The 15,513-nt window shown below is 45.7% G+C and overlaps 3 protein-coding genes and 1 long non-coding RNA gene across 6 annotated transcripts; all 4 read right to left on the reverse strand.

Annotated features, from left to right (window-relative positions):
- Nucleotides 1–1,750: 1,750 nt before the first annotated feature.
- LOC125180251 (feather beta keratin-like) lies at nucleotides 1,751–2,870 on the reverse strand. 2 transcript variants are annotated; one of them, XM_066986018.1, is made up of 2 exons: nucleotides 2,837–2,870; nucleotides 1,751–2,508 (listed from the first exon to the last, which is right to left on the reverse strand). In XM_066986018.1, the coding sequence occupies exon 2, from the start codon at nucleotides 2,485–2,487 to the stop codon at nucleotides 2,191–2,193; it is 297 nt and encodes a 98-aa protein (XP_066842119.1). In that variant the 5' UTR covers nucleotides 2,488–2,508; nucleotides 2,837–2,870; the 3' UTR covers nucleotides 1,751–2,190. The 2 variants fall into 2 exon arrangements, with proteins under 2 accessions (XP_066842119.1, XP_047905267.2); XM_048049310.2 differs by having other exon boundaries at nucleotides 2,844–2,865.
- Nucleotides 2,871–5,097: 2,227 nt separating this feature from the next.
- On the reverse strand, nucleotides 5,098–6,336 carry LOC125180253 (feather beta keratin-like). The gene is made up of 2 exons (XM_048049313.2): nucleotides 6,186–6,336; nucleotides 5,098–5,852 (listed from the first exon to the last, which is right to left on the reverse strand). The coding sequence occupies exon 2, from the start codon at nucleotides 5,829–5,831 to the stop codon at nucleotides 5,535–5,537; it is 297 nt and encodes a 98-aa protein (XP_047905270.2). The 5' UTR covers nucleotides 5,832–5,852; nucleotides 6,186–6,336; the 3' UTR covers nucleotides 5,098–5,534.
- Nucleotides 6,337–8,585: 2,249 nt separating this feature from the next.
- LOC125180252 (feather beta keratin) lies at nucleotides 8,586–9,806 on the reverse strand. 2 transcript variants are annotated; one of them, XR_010827124.1, is made up of 3 exons: nucleotides 9,680–9,806; nucleotides 8,977–9,344; nucleotides 8,586–8,784 (listed from the first exon to the last, which is right to left on the reverse strand). XR_010827124.1 is itself a non-coding variant. In XM_066986257.1 (2 exons), exon 2 carries the CDS (start codon nucleotides 9,321–9,323, stop codon nucleotides 9,027–9,029), a length of 297 nt encoding a protein of 98 aa, XP_066842358.1. In that variant the 5' UTR covers nucleotides 9,324–9,344; nucleotides 9,680–9,806; the 3' UTR covers nucleotides 8,586–9,026. The 2 variants fall into 2 exon arrangements, 1 of the variants encoding a protein (XP_066842358.1); XM_066986257.1 differs by having other exon boundaries at nucleotides 8,586–9,344.
- A 407-nt stretch (nucleotides 9,807–10,213) lies between these two features.
- LOC106029500 (uncharacterized) lies at nucleotides 10,214–15,361 on the reverse strand. Its single transcript, XR_001203249.3, has 4 exons — nucleotides 15,173–15,361; nucleotides 14,025–14,184; nucleotides 12,532–12,696; nucleotides 10,214–10,851 (listed from the first exon to the last, which is right to left on the reverse strand). It is a non-coding gene; the product is annotated as an uncharacterized lncRNA (long non-coding RNA).
- Between the last annotated feature and the right edge of the window lie 152 nt (nucleotides 15,362–15,513).

The raw sequence follows: 15,513 nt of genomic DNA on the forward strand, positions 1-15,513 counted from the left end.
AATTTAAGAATCTCTGGCATTTATTTGTTCCCTGCAATGCTCCCTTTTCATTTCCTTGCTCATGTCATAGCCATTCTGCCACGCTGGCTTCTTTCAAGTCACAGGATTAGAGGCCAAAATGTTTCCAGGCAAAAATACACGTCAGCACAAGGAGATGATGAAGACAATGATGAGGATTGTCCTACCTCTTAAGGCAATGCGAGCCTCTTACTCCCTGGAGCCTTGCTTCAGCACTCGTCCTGATATTTGGAGTACATCTCCTCCCTAGCCTTGAAGTTTCAGGCCGGACTTCCAGGTGTGAGGGTCAGCATTATCAATCTCCCTCCTCAACGCAGCGCTTACTCAGGTTCTGTTAGTCATTGTATTTCTAGGCAAGGCACCTCTAATCTTGGTTTTAGACTCTCCCTCAGATTAACTATTGCTCTTGGGAGAAATGTGCCTGGCTCTTCTTTTGTAACCGTACTTCTCCCCTTTGTACCTTCCTGCTTTACAAATCTTAATTCCAAGAATTGGGAATGAAGGCTGCTGCCCTCCCAAGACTTCCTGCTGGAGAGCTTCAATAACAAAAGCACATGCTGAGTAATTGATACACATCACTCTGCCTGCCCATGTCTTTGCGCCCTGGCTGTCCAGACTGACAGCACAGCAGGCACAAGCACATATTTGGTAGGATTTCCACAGGACACCTCACCCACCCTGCTCAGCAGCACGCGTGCTCTGGGAGTCCTCACAAGGGCAGCCAGATGAGCAAGGGCACCAGACGTGCCCCTAACTCTGCCTGAGGCAGGATCAGAGTGGCAGGAGCAAAGCAGTGCCTGTGGAGGACAAGAGTGTGGGAAGGGGGAACTGAGAACAGAGCTGTTGGTGTGCCACAACCTCGGTCTCCCCAGCTTGAGGCCAGGGTGGAGGGACAAAGCAATCATTGGCTTGGGACCACCCCAGGCACAGCCTGCACAGCAGCAGAGTGGGATTTTTGGAGGAGTCCTGCGGGGCTGCTCCAGACCCACTTGGCTTCAGGACACAGTGATGCACACATAATACCCTGCAAGACATAACACTTTTCACCACAGGAATGCTCCAGTTGGGAAGAGGATACTCGTCCTGCTCTATTCCTGTCCTCTGCAGTGTTTTCAGGACAAGTGAAAGATTCTCCATAAGCCCTTTCAGAGGAAAGGGAACAAACTCCGCATCGCCATTCACCTCCCCTCGCCATTATACACACCAAGGCTGAATTTACCTGCATCGTGCCAAGATTTAAACAAGGTTCACATCACCCTCTAAAAGCTGCCCTGGCTGCCACCTGTCCCTTTGACTTCTTTGGGACTCCCTCCTCTTTGTGGCTTTGGCAGATGTGCTTGGAGAGGGATGGGCAGGACAAAATATTTAGAGTGGTAATATACCATCAGAGCTTCATCCAATTGGGCACTGGCCTGCACAAACATACTTTTCAGAAATTCAAGGGTTTGCCTCATAAACTGGAAGACAGCAGCAAACCTCCCATGTTGGTGACAAATCTCTTGGGTTAAATCTTGGACACTCTCATTATAGCTTGCAAACACCAGACACAACTCCACCTCTCCACATCTCCACCAATGACCATCTTTCTTGAGGCTAGCTAACTCCTCCAGACATGAAGGAGGTCCACATTAGCGTCATATTCGCCCATACTTTTCCACACCAAGACATCACATTTCTCCCTGGAAAGGTTCACTGGACATCCCAATAGAAAAGGAACATGACGAGACACAGATTACAATGCAGCGTAAACTTTAATGAGTCTGAAGAAGGAATCAAAGCAGCTCATGGTGGAAAGAATCCAGTCCAGGCTGCCACAAGGACAGCTGGCAGTCAGACCCCCCATCACCACAACGGGATGCACGTCTTCCTCCCTTGCATGGAGAGAGGGAGAAGAAACAGGACACTCTTGACTTGCTTCCGGATGAACCCATGGCACAGAACAGCAGGAGACAACAAGGACTCATGATGCAGAGAAGAAAGCGGGAGAAGAAGATGTCTGCTGGCCGTGTTTCCAGACAGCACAGGCTGGCACCCTGGCTTCCCTCTCTGCTCTGCAGGAGGCCACGAGGGTATTCAGCCCATCTGGAAACCCTGGCCAGCAGCTCCGTCCTCAGTCCGGCACCTGGCTTCGGGCTTCCTGGTTGATGTGCTCACTGGACGTCCACCTGGGCTTTAGCAGGGCAGGCACCTTCTGCCATAGTAGCGGCCACCAAAGCCAGAGAGGCCAAAGCCCCCGGAGGAGATGGGCACTCCCTCCTCACTCAGAATGCTGCCAACGGCAGCTGAGGCGGTGGATCCCACTGCGGTGTTCTGGGGGAAGGAGCTGAGGATGGGGCCGGGCAGGGTCACCACCACAGGAGATGGTTCAATCACCACACGGGAGTCCTGGCACTGCCGGACACAGGGCTCGTTGCAGCTGTTGGCAAGCGGGGTTGGGCCACAGGGACGGCACAGATCGTAGCAGGACATGGCTGTGGGATGGAGGCGCACCTGGGAGAGAGGGCAGGGAAAGAACAAGCAGCGTGTCAGCAGCAGCCTGACAGCCTGCTGGCCAAGACAGAAGGCATAGTCTGGGGAGCAGCGACAGGCTGTGCGAGGACAGAGAGGGGCTTGCGAGCCTGTGTCCCCAAGGGCCCCTGCAAAGACAGCCCAAGACCTCCTCCCACCTTCCCCCACAGTGGCATGCAGAACAGTGATGGAGGGAGCAGCGTCAAGGGGCAAGGCCCACACCAAAGCTGCACAGAGGCAAAGACTCGGTCAAGGCCAGAAGGCCAAGGGGAGAAGAAGAGCAAGAGGGGAGTGAGGAGAAGGCACTTGCAGCTCGCCTTGTTCACCAAGGAGGAGAAGGCAAGAGAAGTGGATGAGGCAGCCTGCTGTTGGATGAGTTTTTATACTGTTCCGGACATCCTTAGGCCTAGAGGCACCATTTGCACTTTTAATGTGTTTACCAACAAGTTCATATTTTATGCTAAGTTTCCAAATTAAGGAAATTGGCTGGTTGTTTATTTTCCCTGCAATGCTCCCTTTTCATTTCACTGTTTCATGAGATGTCCATTCCATCATGCAGTCTCCTTTCAAGTTCCAGTATTATAGGCCAGTATCTGCATTGCTAATTATAGTTAAAATCAGGCAGATGTTTCAGCCACGTGAGAGGACTTTTGCCGTGTTTTTACTTGACATCAGTATTTTCCCCTTCTTAGGCATATTAGACTCTTTTTATGAATGTGGCATTATTTTGTTGGTGGCTTTTGTTTGTTTGTTTGTTTCCCCATTATATTCATTTGATTAGGGAGCAATATTCTTTATCCAAGGACTGGCCAAATCTGTTGCTCTCTGTGCCTCCAAGGCTTTTAAAGCTTTCATAGGCATTATTTTTATAGCAGGATGACTGTGCTGTCAGCTGTTTTGGACTCTCCTTTTGATCTGGCGTTGCACAGTCAAGTTATCCAGGCTGTTTTGCTTTCTCACCTCCTTCGCTGTTGTCTGTTAATCCCCAATAACCAGACCAAGCATGCTTCAGAAAGAATGATGTTGCTCTTCCAAAGTCAGTATTATCTGGATATGCTGCTTTCTTGAAGAAACCACCCTAACAAGAACACACTGGCAAACACGTGGCATCATTTCCATGCTACACACAACCCTGCCCAGAAACAAGGGAGGTCTGGGAGGTCCACCGAGGGCATCCTGGAGAGCAGCAGGTATCAGGACCTCCCTGGGGATATGTGCCAAGGGGGCAACACCAAGCCACACCCTGTCCTTTCCTGAGGCAGCACGTTTCTCAGTGAAACAACCGCCCAGCTTGGGATATTAGGCATACACAGCTCAGGATCCGCAGCCAGGCCCTCATCCCACGGGGTGGACAAAAATGCCTTCCCAATGAGGCTGGGACTCCACCAGACATAGGCAACTCTCTAATCACAGAGGCCCAACCAAATTCCTCATTTAAGAAGATGAAAGGAGCTTTTAAGTTGACAGGGCATGTCCATCTAAGCAAATCTGCATGCAGAATAAATCCACAGTGTGACTGCAATACAGCATTGCTGCACGGAAAGTAAGGATCTCCATACATAAAGGAATTTTAATCATCTTTAAACTATACAGGGCACCAGTTTCCCATAGATACTGCTTCCATTAAAAACTCTCCACAAGAAAGACATTGCATACAAAAACATATTTTTCTGTCATCTCTCCATAGTCCCCAGTGCAGAATCACATACTGAGGGTCTATACAAGACCTCAAGCATCTTGTAACACACTACTCTCTCAGACGGCATACTGAGGATGCTGACTTCTATCCCCAGTTGTATCTTTTAACAACTCCTGTATTCTGCAGATGGAATAGGATGCCTTAGAAACAGAGCAAAGTGCATTTTAGAGGGTCTCCCATCAAGGACAGATGCATGGATCGTTTGGACGGTTGCTGTCTTTAAGAGAATATACCCATCTGGTGCAAAATTATACTGTCCTCCAGAAGGTACAGCAAAAGAGAAGCTTCTCACTCAACCTCAGTCAGGACTAGATGGCCTGGAGCAAGGGATTGCCCACAGAGAAAAAGAGCAGAGGAGGGAGGGACTTAGACCCAAAAACAGGAGCTCACATCACCCTCTAATCGACTGCCCTGGCTTTCACTTCTCCCTTTGCCTTCTTTGGGACTCTTTCCAATCTGAGGCCTTGGCAGACGTGCTTGGAGAGGGATGGGCAGGACAAAATATTTAGAGTGGTAATATACCATCAGAGCTTCATCCAATTGGGCACTGGCCTGCACAAACATACTTTTCAGAAATTCAAGGGTTTGCCTCATAAACTGGAAGACAGCAGCAAACCTCCCATGTTGGTGACAAATCTCTTGGGTTAAATCTTGGACACTCTCATTATAGCTTGCAAACACCAGACACAACTCCACCTCTCCACATCTCCACCAATGACCATCTTTCTTGAGGCTAGCTAACTCCTCCAGACATGAAGGAGGTCCACATTAGCGTCATATTCGCCCATACTTTTCCACACCAAGACATCACATTTCTCCCTGGAAAGGTTCACTGGACATCCCAATAGAAAAGGAACATGACGAGACAGAGATTACAATGCAGCGTAAACTTTAATGAGTCTGAAGAAGGAATCAAAGCAGCTCATGGTGGAAAGAATCCAGTCCAGGCTGCCACAAGGACAGCTGGCAGTCAGACCCCCCATCACCACAATGGGATGCACGTCTTCCTCCCTTGCATGGAGAGAGGGAGAAGAAACAGGACACTCTTGACTTGCTTCCGGATGAACCTATGGCACAGGACAGCAGGAGACAACAAGGGCTTGTGATGCAGAGAAGAAAGCAGGAGAAGATGTCTGCTGGCCGTGTTTCCAGACAGCACAGGCTGGCACCCTGGCTTCCCTCTCTGCTCTGCAGGAGGCCACGAGGGTATTCAGCCCATCTGGAAACCCTGGCCAGCAGCTCCGTCCTCAGTCCGGCACCTGGCTTCGGGCTTCCTGGTCGATGCGCTCACTGGACGTCCACCTGGGCTTTAGCAGGGCAGACACCTTCTGCCATAGTAGCGGCCACCAAAGCCAGAGAGGCCAAAGCCCCCAGAGGAGATGGGCACTCCCTCAGCACTCAGGATGCTGCCAACGGCAGCTGAGGTGGTGGATCCCACTGCGGTGTTCTGGGGGAAGGAGCTGAGGATGGGGCCGGGCAGGGTCACCACCACAGGAGATGGTTCAATCACCACACGGGAGTCCTGGCACTGCCGGACACAGGGCTCGTTGCAGCTGTTGGCAAGCGGGGTTGGGCCACAGGGACGGCACAGATCGTAGCAGGACATGGCTGTGGGATGGAGGCGCACCTGGGAGAGAGGGCAGGGAAAGAACAAGCAGCGTGTCAGCAGCAGCCTGACAGCCTGCTGGCCAAGACAGAAGGCATAGTCTGGGGAGCAGCGACAGGCTGTGCGAGGACAGAGAGGGGCTTGCGAGCCTGTGTCCCCAAGGGCCCCTGCAAAGACAGCCCAAGACCTCCTCCCACCTCTCCCCACAGTGACATGCAGAACAGTGATGGAGGGAGCAGCGTCAAGGGGCAAGGCCCACACCAAGAGCTACACGGAGGGAAAGACTCAGCTGAATCCAGAAGGCCCAGAGGAGAAGAGCAAGAGGGGAGTGAGGAGAAGGCACTTGCAGCTCACCTTATTCACCAAGGAGGAGAAGGCAAGAGAAGTGGATGAGGCAGCCTGCTGTTGGATGACTTTTTATACTGTTCCAGACTGCCCCAGGCCTAGAGGCACCATTTCGGCTTGAACGTGTTTCACAACAAGCTCATCTTCTATGCAAAACAGTGAAGTCAAGTAAATGGCTGACACTATTTTTTGTTCCCATTAATGCTCCCTTTTCATTTCCCTGTTCATGACATGCGTATTTTGCCATGCACACTCCTTTAAAGGGACAGAATTAGAGACCAAAATATTTCCATTGGAAATGATGCATCAGCACAGGAAAATGATACAGGCAGTGATGAGAGGTATTGAACTACAGTATTTGATGGCAGCCTTATATCCTAAGGAGCCTTCCTTTGAGGATTTCAAAAATGCTTAACTCACATTTCCTTCCCATCCTAAAATACAAGGCATGACTTAAAAAAACTTTTCTATGACAGGAGTGGACACCACCAATGCTTCACATAATAAATAATTCTACGTTAGGTCTGAACTTGCCAGTCAGGTTGGATACCCTGTTGGCTTTTAGACTGTCTGCAATCTAACATCAGGAGAAATTCACATGTTCGTTGTCCTTCCCTCCTTTGGCTGGGCAGCCTCCTGAAGTCTCCAATCAACAGAAGAAGGACGTTTGAGGAGAGACACCCCTTTCCAACATGTGCTAAGTCTACACCCCTCATGCCACCAAAGGTCAGTGCAGTAATGTAGTGGCTTCACAACTCCTCCTTCCTCCTCCTCAAGGCTTCCTGCAACTTCTGCTTTGAAACTGCATGCTAATTCAATAACCTCCACTGCAAAATGCTTGGAAAACTTTCCATGCAACACGAAAACTCATCACAAGCTGGCACGGCCTGAGAATGACAGCAGGATGTCTATAGAGGAAAATATGCATCATGACCTCTGTTTCATAGAATCCTAGAATATCTTGAGTTGGAAGGAACCCACAAGGATCATCAAGTACAACTTCTATCTCCACACAGGACCACCAAACAATCACAACATATGTCTGAGAGTGGTGTCCGAACACTTCCTGAATGTCGGCAGGCTCAGTGCCATGGCCACTCCCAGTGGGTGCCTGTTCCACTGCCTGACCGCCTTCTCAGTGTGAAGAATCTTTTCCTAACATCCAGCCTGAACCTCCCCTGTTGCAGATCCATGCCGTTCCCTCAGGTCCTGCCACTGTCACCACAGAGAAGTGAACAGGGCCGACATTTCACTTCCCTCATGAGGAAGCTGTAGGCTGCAAGGAGGCCTCCCCTCAGTCTCCTGTTCTCCACGCTGAAAAAAAAAGTGACTGAGACCACTGGTCAAATGTCTTTCCCTCGAGACCTTTCACCAATTTGTAGCCCTCCTTTGGACACTGTAATAGTTTTATAACCTTCTTATACTGTGGAAGCCAAAACTGAACACAGTACTCAAGGTGAGGCTGCACCAGCACAGCACAAAACACAACAATCACATCCCTCAATTTCCTCTCCCCATGCATCTCAGCACACTTACACATGTGGTTTCCCACTGGCCAGTGCTAGCCCAGCAGTTGGTCTTCAGAACGCTGGTCTGCCCAAAAGCTACAGTGCCCTGCAGCACCCTGCGCTCCCTGATCACCTGCTGCAGATGTTGCCTTCCCTCCCCAGTACCAGCTTTTCACTGCACTTTGCTCCTGCTGTCAGCTCAGGGTGTCTCAGGAATATTGACAACCAGTGTGTTTCCTGAGGGTCTTCCTGCACGGCAAGGCTGAGGGCTTTGCCTGACACCAGTGGTCGGTCAGAGAATGCAGGCCTTTAGCTATGGTGTAAGATGTTGTAGGTTTTCCCCAGCATACGGGACAGCATGAGAGGTGCCCCTCACTCTGCCTTAAGCAGGAGTGGTTGACACAGACAAAAGCATCTCCTGTGGAGGACTAGAGCATATGGGAAGAAGGGCTATGGAGCTCATTATCCCCTGCGTCCCCCGTGGCAGGAGCAATCACCAGTGCTGTAGTTGTAGTGGAGTTGTAGTTGGACACAACAACCACACAAACGCCATGCTGCTTCCCTGCCTGATGCTGATGCTCTTGCAGGTTGGGGCAGAAGGGTAGAAAGGCACAATGGCTTCATCCAAGAGGATTTCTTCCTCTCCTTACTCTGGTAGGAGAGGGTCAGATGGGGACTTGCCAAAATCCCTCACCTGAATGCTGCAGGAGAATGGTCTTGCAAACACACAAGCAGTGACTGTGCGGCCCTGCTAGACTCATTGAGTGCTTCAGAAACAGGAGTGTATGCATACAGAGATGATGTGGGGGCTAACCAGAATATTAGAATTCAGGACATGTAAGTTCCCTCTACAGAGAATGGCTGGGAATCCCGAAAGGGAAGGAACATGAGGAGACACAGATTACAATGCAGCGTAAACTTTAATGAGTCTGAAGAAGGAATCAAAGCAGCACTTGGAGGAAGGGATCCGGCCCAGGCTGCCACAAGGACAGCTGGCAGTCAGACCCCCCATCACCACAACGGGATGCACGTCTTCCTCCTTCACATGGCAAGAGGGAGAACAAACAGTAAGGACACTCTTGACTTGCTTCCAGATGAACCTATGGCACAGGACAGCAGGAGACAACAAGGGCTTGTGATGCAGAGAAGAAAGCAGGAGAAGATGTCTGCTGGCCATGTTTCCAGACAGCACAGGCTGGCACCCTGGCTTCCCTCTCTGCTCTGCAGGAGGCCACGAGGGTATTCAGCCCATCTGGAAACCCTGGCCAGCAGCTCCGTCCTCAGTCCGGCACCTGGCTTCGGGCTTCCTGGTCGATGCGCTCACTGGACGTCCACCTGGGCTTTAGCAGGGCAGGCACCTTCTGCCACTGTAGCGGCCACCAAAGCCAGAGAGGCCAAAGCCCCCAGAGGAGATGGGCACTCCCTCAGAACTCAGGATGCTGCCAACGGCAGCTGAGGTGGTGGATCCCACTGCGGTGTTCTGGGGAAAGGAGCTGAGGATGGGGCCGGGCAGGGTCACCACCACAGGAGATGGTTCAATCACCACACGGGAGTCCTGGCACTGCCGGACACAGGGCTCGTTGCAGCTGTTGGCAAGCGGGGTTGGGCCACAGGGACGGCACAGATCGTAGCAGGACATGGCTGTGGGATGGAGGCGCACCTGGGAGAGAGGGCAGGGAAAGAACAAGCAGCGTGTCAGCAGCAGCCTGACAGCCTGCTGGCCAAGACAGAAGGCATAGTCTGGGGAGCAGCGACAGGCTGTGCGAGGACAGAGAGGGGCTTGCGAGCCTGTGTCCCCAAGGGCCCCTGCAAAGACAGCCCAAGACCTCCTCCCACCTCTCCCCACAGTGGCATGCAGAACAATGATGGAGTGAGGAGCGTCAAGGGGCAAGGCCCACACCAAAGCTGCACAGAGGCAAAGACTCGGTCAAGGCCAGAAGGCCAAGGGGAGAAGAAGAGCAAGAGGGGAGTGAGGAGAAGGCACTTGCAGCTCACCTTATTCACCAAGGAGGAGAAGGCAAGAGAAGTGGATGAGGAAGCTTACTGTTGGATGGGCTTTTATACTCTTCCAGGCTGCCCCAGGCCCAGAGGTACCCCATGCATTTATAATTTGTGTACCAACAAGTTCGTCTCGAATGCAAAGCAGTCCCTACTAGTGACACAGTCTTTGGGTTTGGTGCTTGCAACGCTCCCAGTGCAATTCCTTGCTAATGGTATGTCTCTTCCTCCTCGGATCCTTGTCTTTTGCATCATAATTGCAGATCAAATGAATTTCAATCACAGTATTCTTTATTCATGTAATTTGGCCATTTATGGTACGCTGCTTGAAAAGCAATGGTCTTTTCCTCCTCTCTCTGTTAGTTTAATCACCTACTTGTCTTGGGGCCATTTAGAAGTTAGAATGATGCCAGACTCATCCTAAGCAGCTATATAATGAGAAAATTTACATCATTTGCAGAAAATATTTTCCAGGTATTTTTCTGTAGTTCTTAGATTTGTTGTAGAAATCAAGTTCATATATGGGCTTGATATATATTTTACAGTGAATTAATTTTTTTTTTTAGGAAATCATAACTACATCACATCCCCTGTGTAATATGAACTTTTGTTTTGTTTGTCAAGTTAACTATTTTATTTCAGAAATAATATTGTGGTTTATATTTTATTGTGCCATTACTTTCTAGCTTTGTAGAATCTCTAACTACTTTTAATTCCCCATATGCAGCATGGTAACATCATGTTTAAACGTTTAAAATATGTATTCTCCAAGGCAACTTAAAACTTCAATCTATTTTTTTTTTTTTGAAATAGCTTGCCCATCTGATCTGCAGAGCAATTTCTGTAAAACATCCTAAGAAGTGTGTTTCCCTTTTTTTCTGACTTCCAACAGTAAACCAATGCATTCTTGGAGGAAATCTCATATTTTTGGATGGAGTCAGAAAAAGAAGCCACTAGTAGTTAGATTTCTGAATCCTTTCCCGATATCAGTCAGAGTGAGAATTGTCTCAATAAGCTGAGACCAAAAACTTCCAGACTTTTGGACTCTTGTTCAAACTGTTCAAGGACAATGAATTGCACAGTTCATCTGTTTCTTCAGGGCAGAGACTGAATTGCACAATCAAGATATCAGTCACGATCCATTGGGCTTCATCAGGCAGTCCAGACACCTGTGAAGTACAGACAAAACTGTTCTCACAACAGGACTTTGAATCATCCATGTACTGGCAGCAGTGGAGACCACGACAGTACAAGAAAAATAAACAACTCATTAAATATTTGAGATGAAACTCAATGGACAAACGTGTTGCACCTGTTAAGAGATGCTGACTTAGGGATTTAGCACAGCAGATGAGCTGTTTTTTTAAAGCAATACAAAATTATTCTACAGAGCATTTCTCATCTGATGTTGGATACGGGCTATTGAACCAGTTGTTTTCCTTGTCTAGTTATGGATGTAATACACTAAGATTTTATGTACTTGAATAACGATTTTGTATGCAGAACATCCACTTAAAGTATTCAGACACCTCTCCTATAGGAAAGACATTAAATCAATTGACATCATGAGAAGATGGCATCCATGTAATTGCTTGGACACATACTTTCTGTTGATTTATTACCATACCAAAACACAGAAAACCAAATGCTTCATTGAGGTGGTGTACTAAACAATCACTTATATTAGATTCAAATAATTTGAGTTGGTAATTTTGGCTAACCAAATAAAGAAAAATGAACAAAGTCTGAAGCTTGATTTTTTTCTCCATGGCATGAAACATTTCTGAGAAATGTTTTAATTTTTTCATTAAAATCATGCCTAATGCATCATGACTACAGCAAAACAAGAATTCGACTATGAAGGGATCAAATTATATTCCTACCAGTGTTCCTACAAAACATCACATCCAGTTTTGTTATTTTATGATTATTATTATATGAGTTCAGTACTTATTTCTCTATCCTCATTAGAGCATGAGTCAAGCCCACTATCATCCACAAAACATATTTTACTGCAACTGAGAAACAAGAACAAATTAATTGGGAATTCATCTAATGGTGATCTTTGAGGTGAAATAAGTGATCAATTACCTGATTGATGGAAATGTTTTTATAAAGTATTATTTCATTCTACAAAAGCGTATTTCACTTAAAATAAAGTTTTCTACCTGCAATATCACCATCTTGATCTTTCATTTACCTCTATTATATGTTTAGAAGGCACTGAGGTGTGTCTGTCTGCAGATCCCTAAGGCTGTATAACAATATTGAAGCTGCTTCTTTGGCTTCTTTAAAGTTAGAACTTCAAAGTTAGTCTCAAATATTCATTAATGGTTGAGACATACAAAGCGCATATAGTATGTAAATATTCCAAGTATATGACAAAATTTGAACAGGTATGTCACTTGGATATAACATCACTTTAAATTTGAGAGTCATGGTTACTCCATAAGCAGACAACATTTAATAGCTTCGAACCAGGGTTATTACATTTTTCATTAAAAAGTAGTTTTGTGTGTCACAATAGTAACCTTTTATAAAAATTCTGGAGCAGATCTTCATCTACTCTAAATTCTTATGACTATATAACGCAGCAGCACCAGGCAACAAAATAAGGCTGGAATATGGTGGGGTATTTTCTGAAACCACCAACACAAACCACCCACTTTCCCAAGCATTAGACTGCTGCCACAACTTCTGTGTCTGTTCCTGTCGTTACTGCAAAATTTGCATTTTATACAAATTCTGTGACTTATTGCTTCTCCCTGTTTGTCTTTCACCAGCTTGTCTATCTCAGTGAAAAATTATTTCCTCAGTTCTACTAAGAGAAGACTAATTAAAGCGCTTACCTGCATAGCTAGTGCCATATGTCTGCTCCAGATTCATAGTAGAAATTTACACCCAGTGATCCCAAGGCAAGTAGTCTTCTTCAAGTGAGAGAAGGAAGGATTTTAGACTTGCCAGGAAACTGAAGAGGCTGCTACATTGTAATTGCTTTTACTTCCGTGTGTTGTCTAGACAGAAAATGGTACTTTTTTTTGTTTGTTTGTTTTTTGTTTGTTTTGTTTTGTTTTAGAAAAAGATCTTTCTGGCCTTCCTTGCCCTTTCTAATGGATAGCATCATTCTGTGCACAAGCTTTGGTTGTCCCCCAGGGACAAGTACTTGTTTGGGCACTGATCCTGATTAAAGGGTCTGTTGGTTAGAATGAGGGTGAAAAGCTGCAGCCACAAAGGATGACAAAGTTTTTTCCTATCCTGCATAGTTCATCCTTGGGCTGTTGTGTCAGAAGCTGTAGCTGACAGCCCACAGAACAAGCTCATCAGGGAAAGTGCCTCACATACCCTGAGATCTACCCTTCCCTACAGACATATTTCCTATCTGGTGTTGTTTACCTGCTACTTGTTTGCTTCTCTAATAGAGTGGTAAAAAAAATAAATCTGTAAATCCCTTCTAAATTATAAGGTGTGTTAGAAGGATCCCTGGGGCAGTAACTCTTATCAGGAAGCTCTGTGGCCTCCTTGGATCAAATGTCATATCACAAGTATTCATTAATGATTTATACATGCAAAGTGCTGTGTTATTATACTTAAAGTGTGGTACTGGCTTCAGACACCCATGAATTGAGTAATAGCATCCCTTTACGATAAACAGATCAAAGTCACGCATGTCATACCACCAATCAGGTCTTAATCAGGTCATGATTTCTTGCCTCATAATGCAATTTTTTTCCTACACTGCATTCTCATTAGATCCCACTCCCACCTTAAAGAATCTTGGGTGACTCCAGTAGATGCAAATAAAGACCATTCCATAGATTTCTGTCATTGCAATGATTTTTACCACCAAGGATAGAAATAATAATGTTAATCATATTGTCTCAGGATAGAATTCATATCAGTGACAGATTTTCTCTTTTTATAAATATATTTGAAGGACTGGTCCCTTATCAATGGCACAATTACTGGTGTATTTAGTAGGCTGCCTGTCATCAGTCCAACGCTTTTGTTCTCCAGTCATCTCTCCCTTCAAATCACATTTAGCTGTGGTACTCACAGACAGATGGGCTGGGAGTTGGAGCCAACTGCTTGGAAAGATAAACAGACTATCACAGTGACTGGTTACTTCTGGATTTAAATTTGGAGCTGCTCAGAGATGTCTTGGCTTTCAAGGCAAATCATTTCTAAAACTCTTTCTCATTTGAGGCATTGTGGCTTTGGCAACCAAAACCTCTGATCATTTTTCAATGGGAGTGAACATTAGCTTTCACTGTAAAGCAGGAGGCATTTGAATAACTTCTTTTGCCTTCTTTCTCCCTAGATGTCTCCCACAGCTTTTACCCACCTTCAAAGTCAGAATCCTGAGGATCTCAGAGAATGGATTACAGGGAATCACCAGACTCCGTACGAAGCAATACTGAAGACAGTGGTTATTACTTTAGTGCCCTCTGTCATTGGCCATGTCCAGAGAATCCGTATGCTCAGGGGGAGTGAGTGCACAGGAACTGAAATACAAGAAGAAGAATTTTTTATATTTTCTTTGCTCCCTAATTTTATAATCTTATACTCTAAGAGAGCTGGCTCCTACCCTCAGACCAGCAGTATAATTTGGTTGCATATGGTCTTAGCAATCAGCTCTTTGGACAATGTTGATAAGCAGTAAAGAGGGCTCTCTCATATTACTTGAACTACATTTATAATTGTGTGTGAAAAACTCTCTCAGCAAGTTTAATGTATAAACTTTACCATCTTATCTCATGAAAGATGAGAAGATTTCAGCATAGAAAGTGTTTATGCTCCACCACCTTTCTCTAAAGACTATTTAATTTTCTTACTTGCTAATATTTTCTTTTTTTTTTCTTTTTTAATAATCTTTCAATCTGTGGTCCTCATCTTCTAAAGTATTCCTGTACAGAAGATGTCTTTGTAAAGGTCCCAAAGCAATGACAGTCATTGGAAACAGCCTGCGGAAGTTTCGTATTAAAGGATTTCAAAGCACTCTGCAAATCCTCATTAATGATTTATACATGCAAAACACTTATTATCATATTTTAAGTATCCAGCATGATTGCAGTGTTTTAAAAGAGTTACAAAGTCACCCTGAAATGTGTCAAGGTTATTAATATACATTCTCTAGTTATGTATTAAGGTGTTTGCAACATATGCATTTTTGTTTGATTTTCATTTGAAAAGTAGCTTTGTACTGCTGTCAGGTTTCTCAAAATATGCAACCAAAAAAAATAATAAAAAAAAAAAGTGTTACTAAGAAAACCTGAACCTTCTCATACAAAATCATTTTCTCAGAAATTACGCAAATGAGCACCTGCTTGCTTGCCCTCTTCTATGTATGTGCAAACAAGAAAGAATAAGAATTGTGTAAGAGTGCATGATCTGCACATGTATTTTAGTTTTGTTTGCATTTGCAGGGGGAGTCTCAGAAAGACCTGAAACATTCATAGACTCAGATTGAAAAATGAGTGACAAAATAAATACCTTTCAATTCCAGAGGCTGTTTTCAGAGTCAGGAGAATGATTCAAGTGATATTTTAGCTTCTTCTGCATTTCTAATGAAAGAAACCTAAAGGCAGAATATGAAGGTCAGAAAATGTGCTTATCAGGCCAGTCTGACACATGCAAACAGCATGAAGATCTTACTTGTGGAAATAAAAATCTGGGTAGGTAAATAACTCACACACACACACAAAAAAAATCTTTTGTAATCCTTCAGTTATTTTAAGAAAGTCCCCACAACAGAGGCTTCCTATTTCTCAACTTATTGTTTCCTTTACTTGTTTCCTTGATTTGTTTCTCTTTAGCTATTCTCCTCAGAAAAG

This window comes from Anser cygnoides, chromosome 33 (assembly GCF_040182565.1).
Source record: "Anser cygnoides isolate HZ-2024a breed goose chromosome 33, Taihu_goose_T2T_genome, whole genome shotgun sequence".
NCBI lineage: Eukaryota > Metazoa > Chordata > Aves > Anseriformes > Anatidae > Anser > Anser cygnoides.